The sequence below is a fragment of the Esox lucius genome, chromosome 14 (assembly GCF_011004845.1).
Source record: "Esox lucius isolate fEsoLuc1 chromosome 14, fEsoLuc1.pri, whole genome shotgun sequence".
Taxonomy (NCBI): domain Eukaryota; kingdom Metazoa; phylum Chordata; class Actinopteri; order Esociformes; family Esocidae; genus Esox; species Esox lucius.
This window is the reverse complement of record NC_047582.1, coordinates 726,146-747,420: the sequence shown is the minus strand read 5'-3', so window position 1 is coordinate 747,420 and position 21,275 is coordinate 726,146. Positions and strand designations below refer to the sequence as shown.

Genomic DNA, 21,275 nt, shown 5'->3' with positions numbered 1-21,275 from the left:
TGTGGGGGCCATTTCAGTACAGTGAACTCATTGTCATGTTCAAGAAACCAATTTGAAATTATTCGAGCTTTGTGACATGGTGCATTATCCTGCTGGAAGTAGCCATCAGAGGATGGGTACATGGTGGTCATAAAGGGATGGACATGGTCAGAAACAATGCTCAGGTAGGCCGTGGCATTTAAACAATGCCCAATTGGCACTAAGGGGCCTAAAGTGTGCCAAGAAAACATCCCCCACACCATTACACCACCACCACCACCAGCCTGCACAGTGGTAACAAGGCATGATGGATCCATGTTCTCATTGTGTTTACGCCAAATTCTGACTCTACAATCTGAATGTCTCAACAGAAATCGAGACTCATCAGACAAGGCAACATTCTTCCAGTCTTCAACTGTCCAATTTTGGTGAGCTCGTGTAAATTGTAGCCTTTTTTTCCCTATTTGTAGTGGAGATGAGTGGTACCCGGATGGGTCTTCTGCTGTTGTAGCCCATCCGCCTCAAGGTTGTGCGTGTTGTGGCTTTGCTGCATACCTCGGTTGTAACGAGTGGTTATTTCAGTCAAAGTTGCTCTTCTATCAGCTTGAATCATACTGGATGTTTTTCCCTTTTCTCACCATTCTTTTAAAACCCTAGAAATGGTTGTGCGTGAAAATCCCACTAACTGAGCAGATTGTGAAATACTCAGACCGGCCCGTCTGGCACCAACAACCATGCCACGCTCAAAATTGTTTAAATCACCTTGACATTCAGTTTGGAGTTCAGGAGATTGTCTTGACCAGGACCACACTCCTAAATGCATTGAAGCAACTGCCATGTGATTGGTTGATTAGATATTTGCATTAATGAGAAATTGAACAGGTGTTCCTAATAATCCTTTAGGTGAGTGTATATGGTCCATTTTGCGTTTCGTATACCATTGGTCGGGTACATCATAGGACGGTAACTATGTGGTTTGTTTAAGTGGTGTTGCCGTAGCTAGCTGTATATCTTATATTGACAATGCAGGGTAGCTGCTGCTAGTGAGTGAGTGAATAATGGCTGGTCAGGAGGGAAAAGTAAAGCTAAGCGCAAATATGAAGAGGAGCACAGGACATTTTTATCTGAGTGGGAGGAACTGTATTTTTTTGTTGAACGAAATGGGAAGCCTTTCTGCATGATCTGCGAGACTTCCCTATTGCATTTTAAAGCATCAAACCTGGAGCGCCACTTCACCTCACTCCATGCTAACATCGCCCGGGATTTCCCCAAAGGCAGTGAACTTCGCAAGCACAAGGTAAACACGTTGAAACGGCAGTCAGAGAAGCAGACAGATTTTTCGAAAATTCAGGAAGCACTTAGAGACTGTCACGTTAGCATCATATCAGGTACCATGGAACATTGCTCGTGCTAAAAAGCCATACAGTGAAGGGGACTTTGTGAAGACAAGTCTCAAAGATATCATCGCTATCCTTGAGCCTGAAAACGACAATTTAAAGCAGTCTGGGTCAGACCTGCAGCTGTCACGGCACACAGTAGAACAGAGAATATCGGATATTAACAACTCCATTGAAACACAGTTACATACGGACCTTGAGAAATGCCTGTATTCCAGCATTGCTTTAGATGAGAGTTGTGACATTCAAGATAAGCCTCAGTTGGCAATATTTGTACGGTCTATGTCAGAGGACGGCAGAATTAAGGAAAAGCTGCTTGACATTGTGCTGTTAAAAGACAGGACCCATTGCATCGACCTGAAAGAGACACTCATGACTGTTGCTGAGAAGGAAAATTTGCAGTTGTCAAAACTGACAGCAATTGCCACAGACTACGCCAGCTATGTTAGGAGCTGCAAATGGCCTTGTTGGGCTGTGTAAAGCCGGATTTTTGGACATTTCACTGCATCATCCATCAAGAGCATCTGGTGTCTAAGAAGCTGAACTTGGACCACATCATGAAACCAGTGTTAGAAATTGTGAATTTTATTCACACTCATGCTCTCAATCACAGACAGTTCAAAAACCTCATAGCTGAACTTGATTAAGATCTTGCCAGTGATCTGCTTTTCCACTGCACTGTGAGATGGCTTTCAAGAGGTAACATGCTTTCCTGCTTTTTTGAAATGTTGAACCCAGTTAAGCTGTTTCTGGAAGAGAAACATAAAGAATATCTTCAGCTACATGTCCCCCAGTGGATTTCAGATTTGGGGTTTCTGGTCAATATGCTGCATCATCTGAACAAACTGAATGTTGATCTGCAAGGAAAGTAAAAAATGCTGCCTGACCTGGTGCAAAGTGTTTTCACATTTGCCAACAAGCTCAAGCTATTCCAGACCCATCTTCAAAAGAGAGAACTCACACATTTCCTGTCCTTGTTGAAGGCAAGTGGAGGAGCAGCTGAGGTCTTACAAAGGAGCACTGCATGCTATGCAACACTGGTTGAAAATCTGCAGCAGAGTTTTGAGGACAGAATCTGCAACCCGAGGGGAAAAACGGCCACAGATCACCTTCCTCACATTTACCCTTTCACTGCTGAATCAGACTGTTTGAAAGCCCCTTTAGTGACAAATGAAGCAACGTCCCAGTTGGAGATGATTGAACTTTGTGAGGATGACAGACTGAAATCTGTGTTGAGAGAAGGAACCACAGAGTTCTTGAAAACAGTGCCCACAGACAGATATCCCAATGCTAAACAGGCTGCACTCAAGCTAATGTCAATGTTTGCAGCAACTTATGTCTGTGAATCAGTGTTTTCTACACTGAAACAAGTAAAGTCAAAATATCGTTCTGTTCTTACCGACACACACGTGAAAGAGTTGCTTCGAGTGGTCACAATGGAGTACAAGCCAGACCTGAAAAGGCTTGTGGATAACAAAGACTGCCAAGTTTCCCACAGAGTCAGTCTAGCTAAGAAAGAAACGTATAAAACTGTTCTGATTTGTATTATGACTGTCATTAGATCTGTAAGCCGCTGTTGTAGTGCGGGCATGCATGTGTTGTGTGGCTCTTTCCTATGGTGCTTTTTTTTTTGGGGCTCTTTATGCCTGGACTGGTTAGCCACCCCTGGGTTATAGACTTAATTATTTTGTTATTTCACCTAGGAGATTCCTCAAGAGCACTGGATATTTCAAGATTCTCTCCCCTACATGAAAGTACCTAAACCGCTTTTAATAATAAAAGGTATTGGTTTTGGTATTGATGTAATTGATTCTGGCCCTGTATTACTTGGTATCAGATCGAACCCAAATTTTGCGGTATTGCTCACCCCTAATGGATGCCTACCGGTCGAACAGGTCTACAGAGGACGCCATCTCCATGGCTCTACACTCTTCCCTGACCCACCTGGACAAAACCAACACCTATGGGAGAAAGCTATTCATAGATTTCAGCTCAGCTTTCCCCTCTAGTCTGGTCAACAAACTGCATGACCTGGGGATCAGCCCGTCTCTGCAACTGGACTATGGACTTCCTAACCAACAGACCCCAGTCTGTCAGGTTAGACAACTTCACCTACTCCTCCCTGATCCTGAACACTCATGTACCACAAGGCTTTATGCTGATTCCTCTCCTGTACTCCCTATTCACCCATGACTGCGTTCCTGTACACAGTTTCAACACCATCGTCAAGTTCGCAGACGACACCATGATGGTAGGCCTGATTAGTGACAATGACAAGTCAGCCTACAGGGACTCATTGTGGATTACAGGAAGTCTTAAAGCTGTAGTCATCATCAATGGTACTGAAGTGGAGCGTGTGTCCAGCTTCAAATTCCTGTGTCCACATCGCAGAGGACCTCTCCTGGTCCCTCAACACCTCAACCTGGTTGCTCATGCTATCCTACTACATAACTCTTGTATTTGCCTCGTTTGCACATCTAGAATGCCATTTAGAAATTGCCACCCGAACAGCTATTATACCACTTGTAACATACACTATACCTAATACTTGTAAACTTTCTACCCTCCTCTATTTGCCTCAATTGCACATTTAGTATTGCCATTTGCACTTCATTTGCCTTCATTGCACATCTGCACATTCCACTTGTAATATATATACACACACACACACAGCTCTGGAGACCACTGCACCTTTTAGTTTCCTTTCAAAAAAGGTTGAAAAGGAAGGTTTGGAGTGAGGAACAGAAGGGTTAAAATTAAGAGACCACTGCAAATTGAATGCTTCTATTCCTCACTCAAAACTTCGCTTTTCTCTTAACTTTTTGATTAGCTTTTTTGGAAAGTGATGAAAAAAGGTGCCAGTGGTCTCTTAATTTTTTCTGGAGCTGTATGTATTTGCGTAATGTGGTAAAAAAATGAAAAGATGTGGATTGTGGTGAGGGTACCTGTTAATGGTGTGGATCAACTGTGCTTTGGTCAGAAATATAAGATGGCCCAACAAACCAGACATAGAATTTCTCAAGCCAAATGAGTCTGAAATTTGCATTAAACACATATCAAAAAACCATGTCCCAGGGTTGTGTAATCTGAGAATGATTTCCCTGTGCTAATGTCAGCAATCCAAATGTGGATATTTAGGTACATTTCTAACTTGAAACAGAAAATTTTGCAGCAACCAAAAATTCAGCCAACTTTCAGGTAGTACATATAAAAATATGACATGACACTCAATTTAAAAGCCAAATTAAAATGTAAACACTGTAGGAATTGTTAACTATAAGGTGAAGATCTCTCAACAAGTTGCTTACCAATATCCTTACAGTAAATGTTAGTTTAGCTGATCTATAGTCAGGTTATGATTATGGGTAGAAAGCTTGATTACATTTTGTGGAGATGGTGTGCAATCTGAAACCTTAACACAGTGAAGAACTCTTGGCAGGGCAATCCTGTCCTCCTAGGAGTCCACATCCTGTTGATGATTCTTTTTTCTGTGGACCTAGGGATTTAGAAGGGGCTGGCGTTCAGCAGAAGAGCTCTGACAAAACAAAAGAACAAATATATTATATATATATATATATATATATATATATATAGACATATACACTCACCTAAAGGATTATTAGGAACACCTGTTCAATTTCTCATTAATGCAATTATCTAATCAACCTATCACATGGCAGTTGCTTCAATGCATTTAGGGGTGTGGTCCTGGTCAAGACAATCTCCTGAACTCCAAACTGAATGTCAGAATGGGAAAGAAAGGTGATTTAAGCAATTTTAAACGTGGCATGGTTGTTGGTGCCAGACGGGCCGGTCTGAGTATTTCACCATCTGCTCAGTTACTGGGATTTTCACGCACAACCATTTCTAGGGTTTACAATGAATGGTGTGAAAAGGGAAAAACATCCAGTATGCGGCAGTCCTGTGGGCGAAAATGCCCTGTTGATGCTAGAGGTCAGAGTAGAATGGGCTGACTGATTCAAGCTGATAGAAGAGCAACTTTGACTGAAATAACCACTCGTTACAACCGAGGTATGCAGCAAAGCATTTGTGAAGCCACAACACGCAAAACCTTGAGGTGGAAAAAGAGGCTACAATTTGCACGAGCTCACCAAAATTGGACAGTTGAAGACTGGAATGAGTTTACTGTACTGAAATGGCCCCCACAGTCACCAGATCTCAACCCAATAGAGCATCTTTGGGATGTGGAGGAACGGGAGCTTCGTGCCTTGGATGTGCATCCCACAAATCTCAATCAACTGCAAGATGCTATCCTATCAATATGGGCCAACATTTCTAAAGAATGCTTTCAGCACCTTGTTGAATCAATGCCACATAGAATTAAGGCAGTTCTGAAGGCGAAAGGGGGTCAAACACAGTATGGTGTTCCTAATAATCCTTTAGGTGAGTGTATACCTGATCAGATGTTTTCAAATGACGTGACCAAATGTTAATGTTTTGAAAACAATGTTAAAGACAGACTTGGGACTACAAACTTTATGTTCCTACAATGAAAGGACAATGGATTTAATTCAAACAATGACTAATAGATTAAAGTGCAGACTGAAAGCTTTACTATTTAGGGTTTTTGGATCCAGACAAGCACATTCCACTTTTTGGCCTTGAAAAACTTGGGGTCACTGTGCTGCTGCAAGGTGCTCTCCAATATGTTTTAAGGGATTTACATGGATCTGTGCAGAAAATGTTTTAGTACACTTAAATTCATCCAACTGCTGCCGTCAACTGCTGCCCACCCCCAAACATTTCGTGCCATCCCTTGGGTAAACATTCATATTTTTCTCATTTGTCCACAATACCTTATTCATGAACTCTACAGGCTCTCTTGGGGTATCCAGGATTTAAGTCTAACTAGTTTTTTCCCCCTTCATTATTGTCTAACATTTGTTCTTCATCATTATTTCCTTCATCATTGTGAGCATTTTGGTCATCCACAGAGATTTTATCTGGTCTACCAGGTTATTTGTCTTTGTTGAGCTAACCTGGGCTGGCTTGCTTACCAAACAGTTGATTTTGGCATCCCTCATTTTAGCTATGTTTCTGATTGATTGCATCATGCTGGCCACATTTTTGCAGATTTGCAATTCTCTTTGCAAGTCTCTTTTACTGCCAATTGTCCAAATACCTTTGGACCCCTTAAATGGGGGGAATTATGTACAAAACACTGTCATTTCTATATAATTAATCTGGTATGGTGAAAATACACACAAAACCAAGTACAGAGCCAAAACAACAAACCCAGTTCAAATGCTTATGCTATCCTGTACATGTGTATTTTTAAACATTCAAAGAAGAAAAGGCCAACTAGGAGTGTTAAAGACTTTTTAAGTACCCATTGTTTCAATAACATCCTAAATGGAAAAAAATCCCTGTATTCTTCTTAGATAGCTGCGTGGGAGCGCTCAGGATGCAGCCAAGGTGGCACATCTTTTTTTATACTGATGCATTGTCAAAAAATGTATTCTGATTGGCTGAAGGCACTTTGCTATCGGGAACGGCCCCTCCAACTGCTAATGTGCCAGGAGTTTTGTAATACCCCTGCTTCCTGGTATGTTCCTTAAACAATGTAGATGGACATGTCAATTACATAAACCCTACCAAATAGAACACAGGATATTTTCATTAAGTAATATCTTACATGGGAGAGTTTAGTGCATGACATTTGACCAGAGCTCTAAAGTGCACAATCACCAATGCGTCTAGATGGTATCAGGCAGGCTAGCTGTTTTAAGCATCTGACCTGTAACTGAATGGTAACAAGACTGAATCCCTGAACCCGACCAATTTATGGGTGCTCACTTCTGGGATCCGTTGACGACACTGGAGCACCATGAAGACCAGGCCCAGGAGGATGCCTAAGGCAATCAGTATGAAGGGAATATTGACTATGATGTTTCCTTCCTCCACAATCACTCCCAATTGCTTGGCTGACCAATCATCGATTACGACACTCTGTGGGGAGAGAAAGAGATGTTAAAAATATGTTTATGGCATGTTTATGAGATTCGTTCCATGCATTATAAGTGAATGCAATACAATTTCAAGGAAAAGCATAAAAGGGTCCCAGTAGCTCACTTGATAAGAGCATGGTGCATGTAACTCTTGGGTTTTAGGTTTGATTTCCATCGGTGGGGGCAGTACAAAACAGTATAAAAATGTCTGCACTCAGTACAGTAAGTTGCTCTAATTAAAAGCATCTGCTTTCAGATCCTCTACAAATCACAGAAACACATTTGTTTTATTTAATGTATGCTCTCAGTAGACAAAACCTCCCATACTGAGATAACAAGGTATCAAGATTGTCCATCCACAGCCTATAACTCAGACCTGATGCCTCTGGGTTTTGTCTAAAAAAACAACTCCTGAAGAAAGATCCTTGATGTGGTGTCAGTTCTGGTCTGTTATATCAAATTATATCTATCGCATTGACTCCCAATGGATCGTGGCAAATCTACCCCATAGGCTTCCACACCTAGCCCTTCTGCTTTATTCCAAATAGTTTCTAGTAAGTCCAGTAGGTGACATGATAATAACACCCCCTGGTTCTCTCTGAAAAGGAATTCATAATAATCCAGCATTTGTGCAGGGGAATTCAGACATTAATAACCAAGCTGCGTGGTACAGAAAACCACCCATGCGCTGCCACTACATAACGGTGGTGATACTGACCTTAGTAACTATCATCTTCAAAATTGTCTAGCCTAGCTAAAACTCTGGAGTCTTAGTGTTAAATACACTGTTGTGTTCTTTCTCAGGTCAAAACTGCATTCTGAATAACCATTAATCTGGTTTAAGAGCTGGCCACAGAACTATTACTGCTACTACATTGGTTATAAATAATACTGCCAAAGCACTGGGTTTTGGTTAGGTGAAAATCTCGTTCAAAACACACATTATGGAGTTGGTGAAGAAGCAATGGATTAGAACTAATTTCATTTTTCAAAATGAAATCATGTCTGCCTTATTATAGAATATAAATCATAGAATGGAAATTACAAATTCCACTTATACGTCAGTCTTGAATTAGGGTGAAGTGAAATATATACATTCCTCACAGTCAGTACTAATCATTGTTTAATACAGTTCAGTTGATTTAAAGCCCCTAACTCAATGAAATGAGTTACAGGTAACATTATGAGTAACATGAAAGTATTTCAGCATTCATGTTAGATGCTTTAATGTCTATAAGGCATTTTAAATGCTTGATAACTGAACTTGTACCACAGTACCTGTCAAAAATGTACAGTACCTGTCAAAAACTCTTGGACATACTTGACTCATTTAAGGGTGTTTCTATAGTTTTACTATTTTCTATATAATAGTAAATAATAGTGAAAACATAAAAACTATGAAATAATACAAAATAGTAAAAACAAAAAATACCCTTGAATGAGTAGGTTTATCCAGATATTTGACTGGTACTGTAAATGTTTTTCATAAATGTGTTTATATATTTTATTAAATATAAAAAATATAAATATTAAACAATATTGTTTGCTATGACAGGGCTCAATTGTAAAAGGTCTGTCAGACTCTGTTTAAATAAAAATATATATAAAATTCTAGGCTTTGCAATCAACTTTAGTTTAGCCTGTAGTTGCATGTAATCTAAGCCTGGTTACCTTTGTTCCAGATAACTGCTCTCAGACATTCCTGGCTCATAAATGGTGATGTTGTCTCATGCAAGAATTGTTAAGCATTGTTGTGAGAGACCTGTTACTCCAACCATGTTTTTGGACTAGGAGTGTACTGACTTTTCACCTACTTTGGAACAATAGCCCATTAATATAGTTTGACATATAACTCGATAACAACAACAATTTCACTCAGCAGTACCACAAAGCGGAAACAGTTGAACAACAAATGAGCATAGATGGGTATTTATGAAATTAAAAGGAACTATTGGGAATTATCTACTATTCATAAATTGCTTGAAAAATGTTTGAAAGTTGACCTTTTCTAACATCACCACAGACTGATTTACTGCAAAAGCTTATGAGACATCCATGAAGGAGATGTAAGAAAAGGTCAAATAAAAAAAAACTGTGACAGATTCATGACATAAAATGTATAAGGTATGTACCAGAATCAATACAGAGAAGAATGGTGTTTATATGGATGGTATACACATACACAATCAGCCATAACATTATGACCACCTCCCTAATATTGTGTAGGTGCTCCTTTTGCTGCCAAAAAGCCCCTGACCCGTCAAGGCATGGACTCCACTAGACCTCTGAATGTGTGCTGTGGTATCTGGCACCAAGACATTAGCAGCAGATCCTTTAAGTCCTGTATGTTGCGAGGTGGGGCCTCCATAGATTGGACTTGTTTGTCCAGCACATCCCACAGATGCTCGATTGAACTGAGATCTGAAGAATTTTGGGGCCAAGTCAACACATTGAACTTGTTGTGTTCCCCAAACCATTCCTGAACCATTTTTGCTTTGTGGCAGAGCGCATTATCCTGCTGAAAGAGGCCAATGCCATCAGGGGAATACCGTTGCCAGGTAGGTACATGTCAAAGTAACATCCACACGAATGGCAGGACCCAAGGTTTCCCAGCAGAACATTGCCCAAAACATAGTGCATCCTGGTGCAATGTGTTCTCCAGGTAAGCAACGCACACACACCCGGCCTTCCACGTGATGTAAAAGAAAACGTGATTCATCAGATCAGGCCACCTTCTTCTATTGCTCCGTGGTCCAGTTCTGATGCGCATGTCCACATTGTAGGTGCTTTCGGCAATGGACAGGGGTCAGCATGGCCACCCTGACTGGTCTGCGGCAACGCAGCACCATACTCAACAAACTATGATGCACTGTTTATTCTGACACCTTTCTATCAGTACCAGCACTAACTTTCAGATATTTGAGCTAGAGTATCTCGTCTGTTGGATTGGACCACACAAGCCAGCTTTCGATCCCCACGTGCATCAGTGAACCTTGGCCGTCCATGACCCTGTCGCAGGTTCACCAATTTTCCTTCTTTGGACCACTTTTGATAGGTACTGGCCACTGCAGACCGGGAACACCCCACAAGAGCTGCAGTTTTAGAGATGCTCTGACCCAGTCATCTAGCCAACACAATTTGGCCCTTTTCAAAGTTGCTCAGATCCTTACGCTTGCCCTTTTTTTCCAGCTTCTAACACATCAACTTTTAGGACAGAAAGTTAATATATGCCACCCACTCACAGGTTCCATGATGACGAGATTATAAGTGTTATTCACTTCACCTGTCAGTGGTCATAATGTTATAGCTGATCAGTGTATATATGGATGGTATTGGCCATGGTGTGATGTTCCGTGGTGGTCACTAGAGGTCAAGGAAGGTAGGAACTCTCATCAAATGGCACAACATTCAGAGTGGAAACAGTACTTGCTATTAGCTTGTGCAACATGATTAATTGTGCAGAAGATAATTCCTCCTACAGTCCCTTATACAGGTCTGGGAATGTGGCCAGTAAAGAGGGCTGGTTAGTCAAAGACAGATAAGATCCCACCTTTGAAACCGGGACAAACTAAGACAGGCACAGCCATGCATCTGGCCACATCATATATATGTACAGAGGTACGCAGACACACAAGTACAGTGTGATGAATAAAGAAGATAATGAATAAAGATATTAATGAGGAAGAACACTGCTCGGAAAGCCAGTGATGGCTAAAGGAATTCATGAACACACTCCCCATTGAGTCTGGCTTACCACCGATTCACAGCCTAATATTTTTGTCCCTGGTTTTGGGGTCCAGTGCCTTCAGCGGATCACAGTGCTTTGGTCGGCGCAATCCATTATAGTTTTTGGTTTGATTGTGAGTGTGTGTCTGTGTGAGGAGGGTGTGTGTTTGGTGGTGTTGGTGTGCAGGTGTATAAAAAAAAGAAAAAAACAATGCTAAGATAGATGGTTTACAGAAAGATAATATCTGCGCAATCACGTCTGATCTACTCCGGGGGGGAAAAATCATAAAAAATAGCAAATTAAGCTAATTGCTAGTGGCATGGGGCCAAGTAGATTTGAATCATTAAAATGTGAGAAATTGTACCTATCCTATGCCAAAGACAGGTAAGTTTACACAGTATGTATGACTTAGCACAGCTAACCTAATTGGGGTAAAACACAAGAAACAATAAACAACAATAATGCATTGTGGTAGGCTATATACACTGCTCAAAAAAATTAAGGGAACACTTAAATCTCACATGGGGTCTCGATGAAGGAAATATATTAAAGATCAAAATCCTTACTATACATTGTGTAATTCATTGAGCACAAAATGACATAGCAAGGGTCAATGGAAACCAAAATCACCAACTGACTGAGGGCTGGATGATGTTGAAGACATTATAATGTTCACCAGAGTCTCCAGACTCTTTCACGTCTGCCAGGTGCTCAGTATGAACCTGCTCTCATCTGTGAAAAGAAGGTGGCACCAATAATGGACCTGCCAATTCTGGCAGCTGGACAGTCCTGGGCTTTGAGAACGGGTCCCACTAGAGGACGTCTGGCTCTCATGCCACCCTCATGGAGTCTGGTTCTGACAGTTTGGTCAGAAAAATGCACACCAGTAGCCCGTTGGAGGTAATTTGGTATGGCAGTGGCTGTGCTCCTCCTGTTCCTTCTCGCACAAAGGAGCTGATACCTGTCGTGCGGCTGGGTTGATGCCCTTCTACGGCCCTGTCCAGCTCTCCACGTGTAATGGCCCATCCCCTGGCATCTCCTCCATGCTCTTGAGACTGTACTGGGAGACACAGCAAACCTTCTTGCGGGGGCACATATGGATGTGCCACCCTGGAGGAGCTGAACAACCTGTGCATCCTGAATGGGCTGCAGGTACTGCTTCATGCTACCAGTAGTGACAAGGACACTAGAAAAACGCAAAACTAGAGAAGTCAGGAAGGATAGAGAGAGAGCAATTGTCTCCTGGCCACAACCTGCAAAACCATTCAATTTTTGGGGGTTGTCTTGATGTTGTCTCTCCAGTGCACCTGTTGTCACTTTCATTTTGCAACAAAACAAGTGACATTGATTCACAACCGCTTATACTTTATAATTGGACAGATGTATATCCCTGAATTGTAACTGACTTGGTGTTATACTGTTATGATTAAGTTTTACCTTAATTCTTTTGAGCAGTTTAGTATGTAAATGAATGACCCAATCCAGCTTACCTCATTAAGGTAGAGCACAGGAAACACTAGCGACCTGATATCCCCCGTTTGGCTAGATGGAGAATAAAGAAAAATAATGTTAGATTAGAACAATTAAACCCCCTTTTTTTCAAATCAAGCAATGTGACTGACAGCCATTCCATTGAATGAAGAATAAGCATCACCCTTTTCAAGTGTACTGTAGTTGGAGCTGAGCACTCAAAATGTTGTCAGGCAGTAACTAAACACGTGCTCTTTATGGAAATCAATTAAGAAAATGTTTCTTGGTTGAAAATCTGTCAAACACCCCAGGCCAACGGATATTACAGAATCCCAGTCTGAATTATATCTCTGCAAGAAATTGCTTGGTTCCCCCCACATACAGAGTCCAGTACCACTTTACACCACTGGCCCTTTTCTATGGGCCAGCACTACCAGGTCTGTTAGGCGACATGCCCTATCCAGAGATGCCTGCTCTATCATACAATGTAAGGCCCAATCCAGAGTGGAGAGCAAACAACTGATCCCCATATTGGTTAAAGTATAATAATACTAATAATAACAAATTTTATTTTTAGGCGCCTTTCTAAGCACTCAAGGTCACCATACAAGACACAAATCCCAATATCTGTCCAGAAAGGTCGCTATGCAGTTTGGCAAGGCAGAGGAACCCTGCAGTAGCAGAATTTCACACTTTCCAAACTTTTGTGAAGGAAAGTCTTTATATTTTCCTTTAAATTCATGAAATAGAAACAAACCATGCAGTGAAAGTCTTCTGTAGTTTGCTAAGGGACAAATATCAAAACAAAACACAAAAAATAAAATTAACAAAGCGTTATTACACTTAATATATTCAAATAAAATAAAATTAAATAAAATAAATAAATGTAGCCGTTTACTTGTTTACCAATATCTTTACACTACTTTAAGTTTTCTTTTTGTTTCAAATTGTATCTTTTGTTTCTTTCTCTTGTTTTACATGAAGCATTTAAGTCTGTTGTGTTTGTATTATCTTGCATCTTAATAGGAAGTATGTGTAAAAAAACATCTAAGCCAAATATTTCTATGGTTTGATCATTAGATTTTGAAAAAGCAAAGATATATTTTTCACACTTAAAAAGAAGCACCGTCTCTTAGAAATTATTATGTTCAAGCATTTAGAATCTACAATACAAATAGCAGAAACTGTGTATTTATAACTTTAGAAGCTAACTAAATAACAACTAGCTAGCTTGACAATCTGGTTAATGTTATACAATACCCATATTGGTAGCCATGGTATAACTATAACCCAAGTGAACAATCGATGTGTACACGTGTGCTAGGCTAATGGCACTGGATATGTGAGTGAGTCACTGAGTTGCTGGATCCAGAATGGCTGGTTTTTATTTAAATAAACAGGTTGTTAATGAAGACTGGTTGAACTGAAAAACTCACGCATTCATGCAACATTTAAGATGGTCCTCATGATGATGACAGAATGTATGGTGGACATCATGGAGTCAAAAGATAGAGCACAATATTTCAGTACTTTGGAAAAAGAAATTAACTCCCTGAATGTAAGTACCCCATATCTGGGGTACCTCTGTTACTTAATTAAATTCAGTCTTATACGAGAACAGTAGGCCCTATCTGGGTATCCAGGGCAGGGGCGGATTGGCCATCGGGAATACCGGGAAAATCCAGAACGGCCGGTCTATTTCAGGCCGAACCGGCCGGTGGTCAATATGTGTTTTTTTGTTTTCTTTCATATGAGACCGGCCGTTAAGCTGCAGCAGAGCGCTGTGTCTGTGTGTGTTTCAGACCGGGCCAAACCAATACTTTCAATCTTGAGGGGGGATACGAGCGGCCCCTCCTAACTTGGACTGATCCTCGTTTATCCTGACATACGATTGGCTCAAACTTAAGGCGCCGAAAAAAGAGTTTACTTTCAGTCAGGTTTGGATTTGTATGAACGCAACAGAGACGGACGTAAAAAAATTGTGAAAAGAAGGAAAGAAGAGAAAAAAATGGGTGGGGCAGAAAAAATAAGAATGAAAAAGTATTTCTTTTTGGCACAAGAGGCAGCTAAATGCGCCAAATGAATAGACCTTTTCCGTGAAAAGTGTGCTGTGGCAGGAGGTAACGTTACACATGAGGAAGGATTCCGGCGATTCCATTACACGCAGTATTAGACTAAAGAATCAGCCGGCGATCGTACATTGTTTACCGGGTGGCAGAGCCACCGACGTAGCCGCAAATCTGGGGTTGGTTAGGATAAAACAGTCAGAGGTTACGAAGCAGAACATAGCATCAGCGTGTAAACTAGCTAGAAAGATGTGTCGGCATCGAGTAATTGTCTCTGGCCCCCTCCCAGCTAGGGGTGGTGACGAACTCTACAGCAGACTTGCGCAACTCAATCGCTGGCTGAAAACGGAGTTCTGCCCGTCGCAGGAGGTTGAGTTTGTAGATAACTGGCTTTCTTTTTGGGACTCTCCCAGAAATAGGGCCAGGCCTGATCTGCTGAGGAGCGACGAACTCCATCCTAGCTGGAGTGGTGCTCTTGTTTTATCTAGGAACATTGACAGGAGTCTCACTCCTATAGCTTTAACATGAGATAGGGTGCAGGTCAGGCTGCAGGCTGTTAGCCAGCATAGCCAGAGTAGTTAGTACAGCTTTACCTATTGCCACTGTGACTCGTTCCAGGCTGAGAAAAGTTAAACAAGGTAGTGCTAACAAAAACAACCTTATTAAGATAAAGCCTTCCTCCACCTCGGTCATAAATAAAAATTATTGTATCACTTCGCATCTCAAAATGGGACTCCTAAATGTTAGATCCCTTGCTCCAAAGGCAGTTGCAGTAAATGAATTAATCTCTGATCATAAACTAGATGCTATTGGTTTATGTGAAACGTGGCTAAAGCCTAATGAATTAATTGCCTTAAATGAGGCCTCTCCTCCTGGTTATACTAGTGATCATATCCCTCGTGCGTCCCGAAAAGGAGGGGTGTTGCTAATATTTATGACAGTAAATATTAATTTACTCTCAAACATATCACTGAGTTTCATTCTTTCGAAGTTTTACTCATGAAAGTTAACCAGGCCGATAAATCGTTTTACATAGCTACTATTTATAGGACCCCCGGGCCATACACAATGTTCCTCAATGAGTTTCCAGAATTCTTGTCTAACCTTGTAGTCATGGCAGATAGTATTCTTATTTTTGGCGATTTCAATATTCATATGGAAAAGTCCAATGATCCTCTTCAAAAAGCCTTTGAAGCCATAATTGACTCAATGGTTTTCATCCAACATGTCTCAGGTCCAACACATTGCCACAATCATACCTTAGATTTAGTCCTGTCACGAGAAATAGATATTGTAGATCTAATAATTTACCCCCAAAATCCTGGATTATCGGATCACTGTCTTATTACATTTACCAATAAAACAAGAAATCCACTTGCCCCCCAAACAATGAGTTTCAAAAGCCGTACTATAAATTCTCGGACTACAAATAAATTCCTTGATATTCTTACAAGTTCGTTCATTAATGACAGAGTAAATAAATCTGTAAACGATCAAATCGAGGATCTAAACTCAATACTGCGAAATACATTAGACACAGTTGCACCACTAAAAACAAAAGAAATACGAAACAAGAAACTTGCTACCTGGTACACAGACAATACTAGAGCACTTAAGCAAGCCTCCAGAAAATTGGAGCGAAAGTAGCGCTCCACCAAGTTGGAAGTATTTAGACTAGCCTGGATAGACAGTACACTACAATACCGAAAATCACTCACGTCTGCTCGATCAGCTTATTTCTCCAACCTGATTGAGGTGAATAAAAACAATCCAAAATTTCTCTTTGATACAGTTGCAAAGTTAACAAAAAATCTAAGCTTAGCAAGTGAAGTGGGTCTTCACTTTAGTTGTAATGAATACATGAACTACTTTGATGAAAAAATCATCACCATTAGAAAACAAATAACTGACTCCTTAAATAGTTATGGTCCTCAAAATCTCAGTTGTCCAAAACATTTCCTGAACCTCCCTGACCAAGTGTCAATGCGGACACTTGAATTTTTTGATACCGTATCGCTCGACACATTTACAAAATTTGTAATGAGTTCTAAACCCACAAACTCTCAGCTAGACCCGATTCCAACAAAATTACTTAAGGAGCTATTTCCTGTGCTAGGTCAGCCAATGCTGAACATAATAAATTGCTCCCTTTCCTCCGGATGCGTACCAAACTCACTAAAAATAGCGGAAATTAAGCCTCTTCTAAAAAAATCTAATCTGGATCCCAACATATTAAACAATTATAGGCCAATATGGAACTTCCCGTTCCTCTCAAAAATCTTAGAAAAATGTGTTTCCCAACAACTGAATGCCTTCCTAAAGACAAATAACATTTATGAAATACTTCAGTCCGGTTTCAGATCCCATCATAGTACTGAGACTGCACTCGTGAAGGTAACATGCATTCGTTACTTCTAGACTAGATTACTGCAATGCTCTTCTCTCTGGTTATCCAGACAAATTAATACATAAACTTCAATTAGTGCTGCACATGGCTGATTTTAAGGTTTTACTCTTAACCTATAAATCAATACATGGACTTACTCCTACTTACCTTGCTGAAATGATCCAGCCATACATACCTACACGTAATCTACGATCACAAGATGCAGGCCTTTTAATTGTACCTAGAATTTCTAAACAAACAGCTGGCGGCAGGGCCTTTTCTCATAGAGCTCCACTCCTGTGGAATGATCTGCCAATTAAGGTTAGAAATGCAAACTCAGTGCAAACTTTCAAGTGTCAACTAAAAACTCATCTCTACAGCACGGTTTATAATTAGGTGTAGCCTGGCCCGGGGGCGTGAAGGTGACCAGTAGGCTTGATACTGTCCACCCTTGCTGTCTTGCCAGGTGGGCTCTCGTCGCCACTGGGATGCCCTCCCTCCAATGCCTTTCGGGGGAAGAGTCACTGGCTTGTTGTTGACTCTCTGTTGCGCACTTGGGCTGTATGCTGCTAGCAATACTCGGCCTTCATTCAGGGGGGTTGCGGTTGGTGGGTGTCCCTTTGGTTGATGCCTGGCAATGTGGTTGGATTGATTTCCTGCCTGTTGGGCCCTGTCCGGGGCCTCCCCCGGGTAGGGCCACAGTGTCACCGGACCCCCCCGTCTCAGTTCCAAGGTGTTACGCTGCTATATTATTGTGCTGGGGGATATGAGGAATGCACTACTAACTTTTCTCAGTCTCCTCCAGTTTTAAATTTTAGGAGGAGATGAGGTCCTGGTCCACACTTGCAGATTACCTGGTTTGGGGGACCCGTTGCTGTCCCTGTCCTTGTCCACCTGGTCATACTTCTGACCTAGTCTAAAATCAAATAGACTCTGGATTTAGCCCAGAGAAATGTATTTATTATTCCAACTGGACTCTTAATATCTCACCCGGCACAGCCAGAAGAGGACTGGTCACCCCTCTGAGCCTGGGTCCTCTCTAGGTTTCTTCCTAAAATTCGACCTTCTTAGGGAGTTTTTCCTAGCCACTGAAATTCAACACTACTGTTGTTTGCTCCTTGGGGTTTAAGGCCGGCTGTCTCTGTAAAGCACTTTGTGACTACTGCTGTTGTAAAAAGGGCTTTATAAATAAATTTGATTGATTGATTGATTGAGGAAGGAGGAACCAGCAACATGGACAGGAAAGGAGCACGATTAGTGATGTGTTTATTATACACTGAAATTATTTATATTTGCATTTAAATATAGGCATATATATTATATAAGCGATAATGTAGAGCGAGGCGGTTTGCTATAAAAAATATTGTATCTAGGAATCTCTGTATCTATGTATGTATATTAGCTGTTAAGGTCAGGAGGAGGAGCAGGAGGAAGGAGAGCAGCAAGAGAAAGAAGAGCAGGAGGAGGAGAATGGAACCAGTATAAAAACAGTGACAGGTACAGGGGCAGTGTCCAGGGCTGGGTAGGCAATCATATTATGCATAGATAGAAAAAGATATAATGACGTTCATCGCATGCAGTACAACCAGTAACGACAGAGGCAGGGTCCAATACAGGGGAAGCTGAGCCAGGGAGCCAAGCTGAGAAAGTAAGGACACACACACAAATCTCTATTTTATGGGACTGCACTGTAGTTTTTGAGTATATAAGTGTGAGTATTTGTAACTATTTTATCTCTCCAACTGACTGTGCACATGACATGCTGGTAGTTAGCAGTATACTGTGACTTATGTGTTCGAGATTAGGTTTAGCTGACCTGGTTGTGTTCAGTGCAGTGGTGACTTGCTTATACAACCTGAGGAGGCAGGTGTCATCCTAAAGTTTCTTGAAGGTCTTCAGCGTAATCTGATTCTCTTTATACCATATAAACACTATTAGAATTAAAATCACTGCAAAAAATCCTTCTGCTCGTGCACCAAGGGCACTCGCGTAAAAGGCCTCTCCATCTTAAAGTCCCGGGCTGAATTTCAGTGGCCAGTACGGCCCTGATCCAGGGTGTCTGCTGAAAGATGAGAGTCTTTCCAGCAGTGCCTTCTAATCTTTGGTGTGACGCACTAGCATAGAAATCTACCATGTTGTTATTACACATAACCGATTACGGGATTAATTGGGATCATTGTGTGTACATTATAGCTCAGAATCATTAAAATAATAGATCAGGGTTTTGTTTCCCTAGGGCCCTGCATTTTACAATGGATACACCCCCTCCTTAAACCACAGTTAGTATTTTTGCTATCATGGGGTTACTACTACATAATACATGAAGTCATGAAAATCATCAGGAATTTTATAAAACACCATTAAAATCTCTGGGTACGGAATGAGGCGTTACCCCAAGTAAAGGAGTTCAAGTATCTCTGGGTCTTGTTCGCGAGTGAGGGGACAATGGAGTGTGAGATTGGCCGGAGAATCGGAGCAGCGGGGGCGGTATTGCATTCGCTTTACTGCACCGTTGTGACGAAAAGAGTCAATTTTCATTCTTACCCTCACCTATGGTCATGAAGGCTGGGTCATGACCGAAAGAACAAGATAGCGAGTACAAGCGGCTGAAATGGGTTTTCTCAGAAGGGTGGCTGGCTTCTCCCTTAGGGATAGGGTGAGAAGCTCAGCCATCCGTGAGGAACTCGGAGTAGAGCCTTTGCGTCAAAAGGAGCTAGTTGAGGTGGTTCGGGCATCTGGTAAGGATGCCCCCAGGACGTCTCCCTAGGGAGGTGTTCCAGGCACGTCCAGCTGGTAGGAGACCTCGGGGTAGGCCCAGGACTAAGTGGAGAGATTCTATTTCGACACTGGCCTTGGAACGCCTCGGGATCCCCCAGTCAGAGCTGGCAAATGTGGCTCGGGTAAAGGGAAGTTTTGGGTCCACTGCTGGAGCTGCTGCACCCGCGACCCGATACCGAATAAGCGGATGAAGATGAGATGGGATATGCTTACTCCCTACATTCCTGAGCCCATAGTTGTCTGTGTGAGTTCAGGCAGCTGGTGAAGGCTGGGTTGACAGTTTTTTTTGGTCTGGAAGAGGCAAAGTACATGGGTTTCACTATCAGCCTGGGAAAAGTGAAGTGGGACCCCAAGGATACATTTTTATCAATTATTACTGACATTCACAATGCAATGTAGACATATGATGAAAATGAATACTTGAACTTCCCCTTTAGCCTATTCTACCCTTTCGGTAAACATTTTTACCCAGTCACATTGACTTACTTTTGCCGGATCTCCTACTGAGTGAGTTAGTGAGTGCCTGACTGACTGAGTACAACTTGTTAAAGCTTAGTGGTTAGAGACGCGGGCTCCAAAAACAGCAGGTCCCGCGTTCGCCTCCCGTAACAGTCAAAATGCATTATGCCTGAGGTTCCGGACAGACAAAATCTTGGCTGGCTACGTAGTAGGAAGCTTAAAATAAAACAGTTCTGGTGGATATTAAGATTTGTTTAAGATAGACAAACACTTTGCTGGCTACATGATTCTCTCGTCTTTTCACTAAACAAAAAATCAATTAGAGGCTTAATTACCGTTCTTCTAGCAGCAGGATATTATTCTAGCAGTGCAAACTTAGATTTTCTTTTCAAAATAATAGCCATCATTGAAATATATAATAATTAATTTTGTTAACAATCTAATCTGTACATTTTATGTTTAATGTCCATTCCAATGTTATTCTTGTCTGTTCTTTTTCACAGACTAGATTGTTAACTATATTGCCTTATACATTTAAATGATGTCTTTTATTGTGATAAAGAAAATATGAGTGTTGCCAGCATAATATCCTGCTGCTAAAATAACGCTAATGAAGCCTTGAATGCCCATTACAAGTCGTCACCTACATTGATAGGTACTGTATCAATGTCATTCACGAATGGCTAATTAGCTGTTAAAATGGCCAGTGGCAAAAGAGCATTTGTTCAGGATAGACAAAAATCTTGCTGGCTACAACCTTGAGTAGTCACGTTATGGGAAGCCTAAAATTAAACTGTTTACTGTTATATTGCGACTATTTCTGGTGGATTTTCGGATTATGTTTCAGGATTTGCTCAGGATAGACAAACACTTTGCTAGCTACTTGATTCTCTCATCTTTTCACTTGACAAAAAAGTCAGTTATCGTCACCTATATTGATACAGTAGTTATTGTATGGAGGTAAACTTGTGGTCGGAGGTAAACTCAATAAGAAACGTTACTCAGTTTAACACAATAGTTAATGGTGTCTAACATAATATTCAA

General features: G+C 41.2%; 1 protein-coding gene across 4 annotated transcripts in view; it reads right to left on the bottom strand.

The window, feature by feature from the left end:
* Positions 1-21,275, bottom strand: part of scarb2c (scavenger receptor class B, member 2c) — a 71,287-nt gene that overhangs the window by 7,671 nt on the left and 42,341 nt on the right. The window contains exons 10-12 of one of the 4 annotated variants that reach the window (XR_827437.3): positions 12,563-12,614; positions 7,194-7,346; positions 4,759-4,911 (exon numbers count right to left, since the gene is read on the bottom strand). Coding sequence is in view for 3 of the 4 variants with exons in the window: in XM_010865265.3 (XP_010863567.2) it covers positions 4,873-4,911; positions 7,194-7,346; positions 12,563-12,614 (244 nt within the window). In the remaining variant the exon portion in view is untranslated. Of the gene's footprint in view, positions 1-4,106; positions 4,912-7,193; positions 7,347-12,562; positions 12,615-19,829; positions 20,064-21,275 lie in introns of those variants that run through there. The other 3 variants (XM_010865265.3, XM_010865264.4, XM_010865266.3) reach the window with 3 other exon arrangements.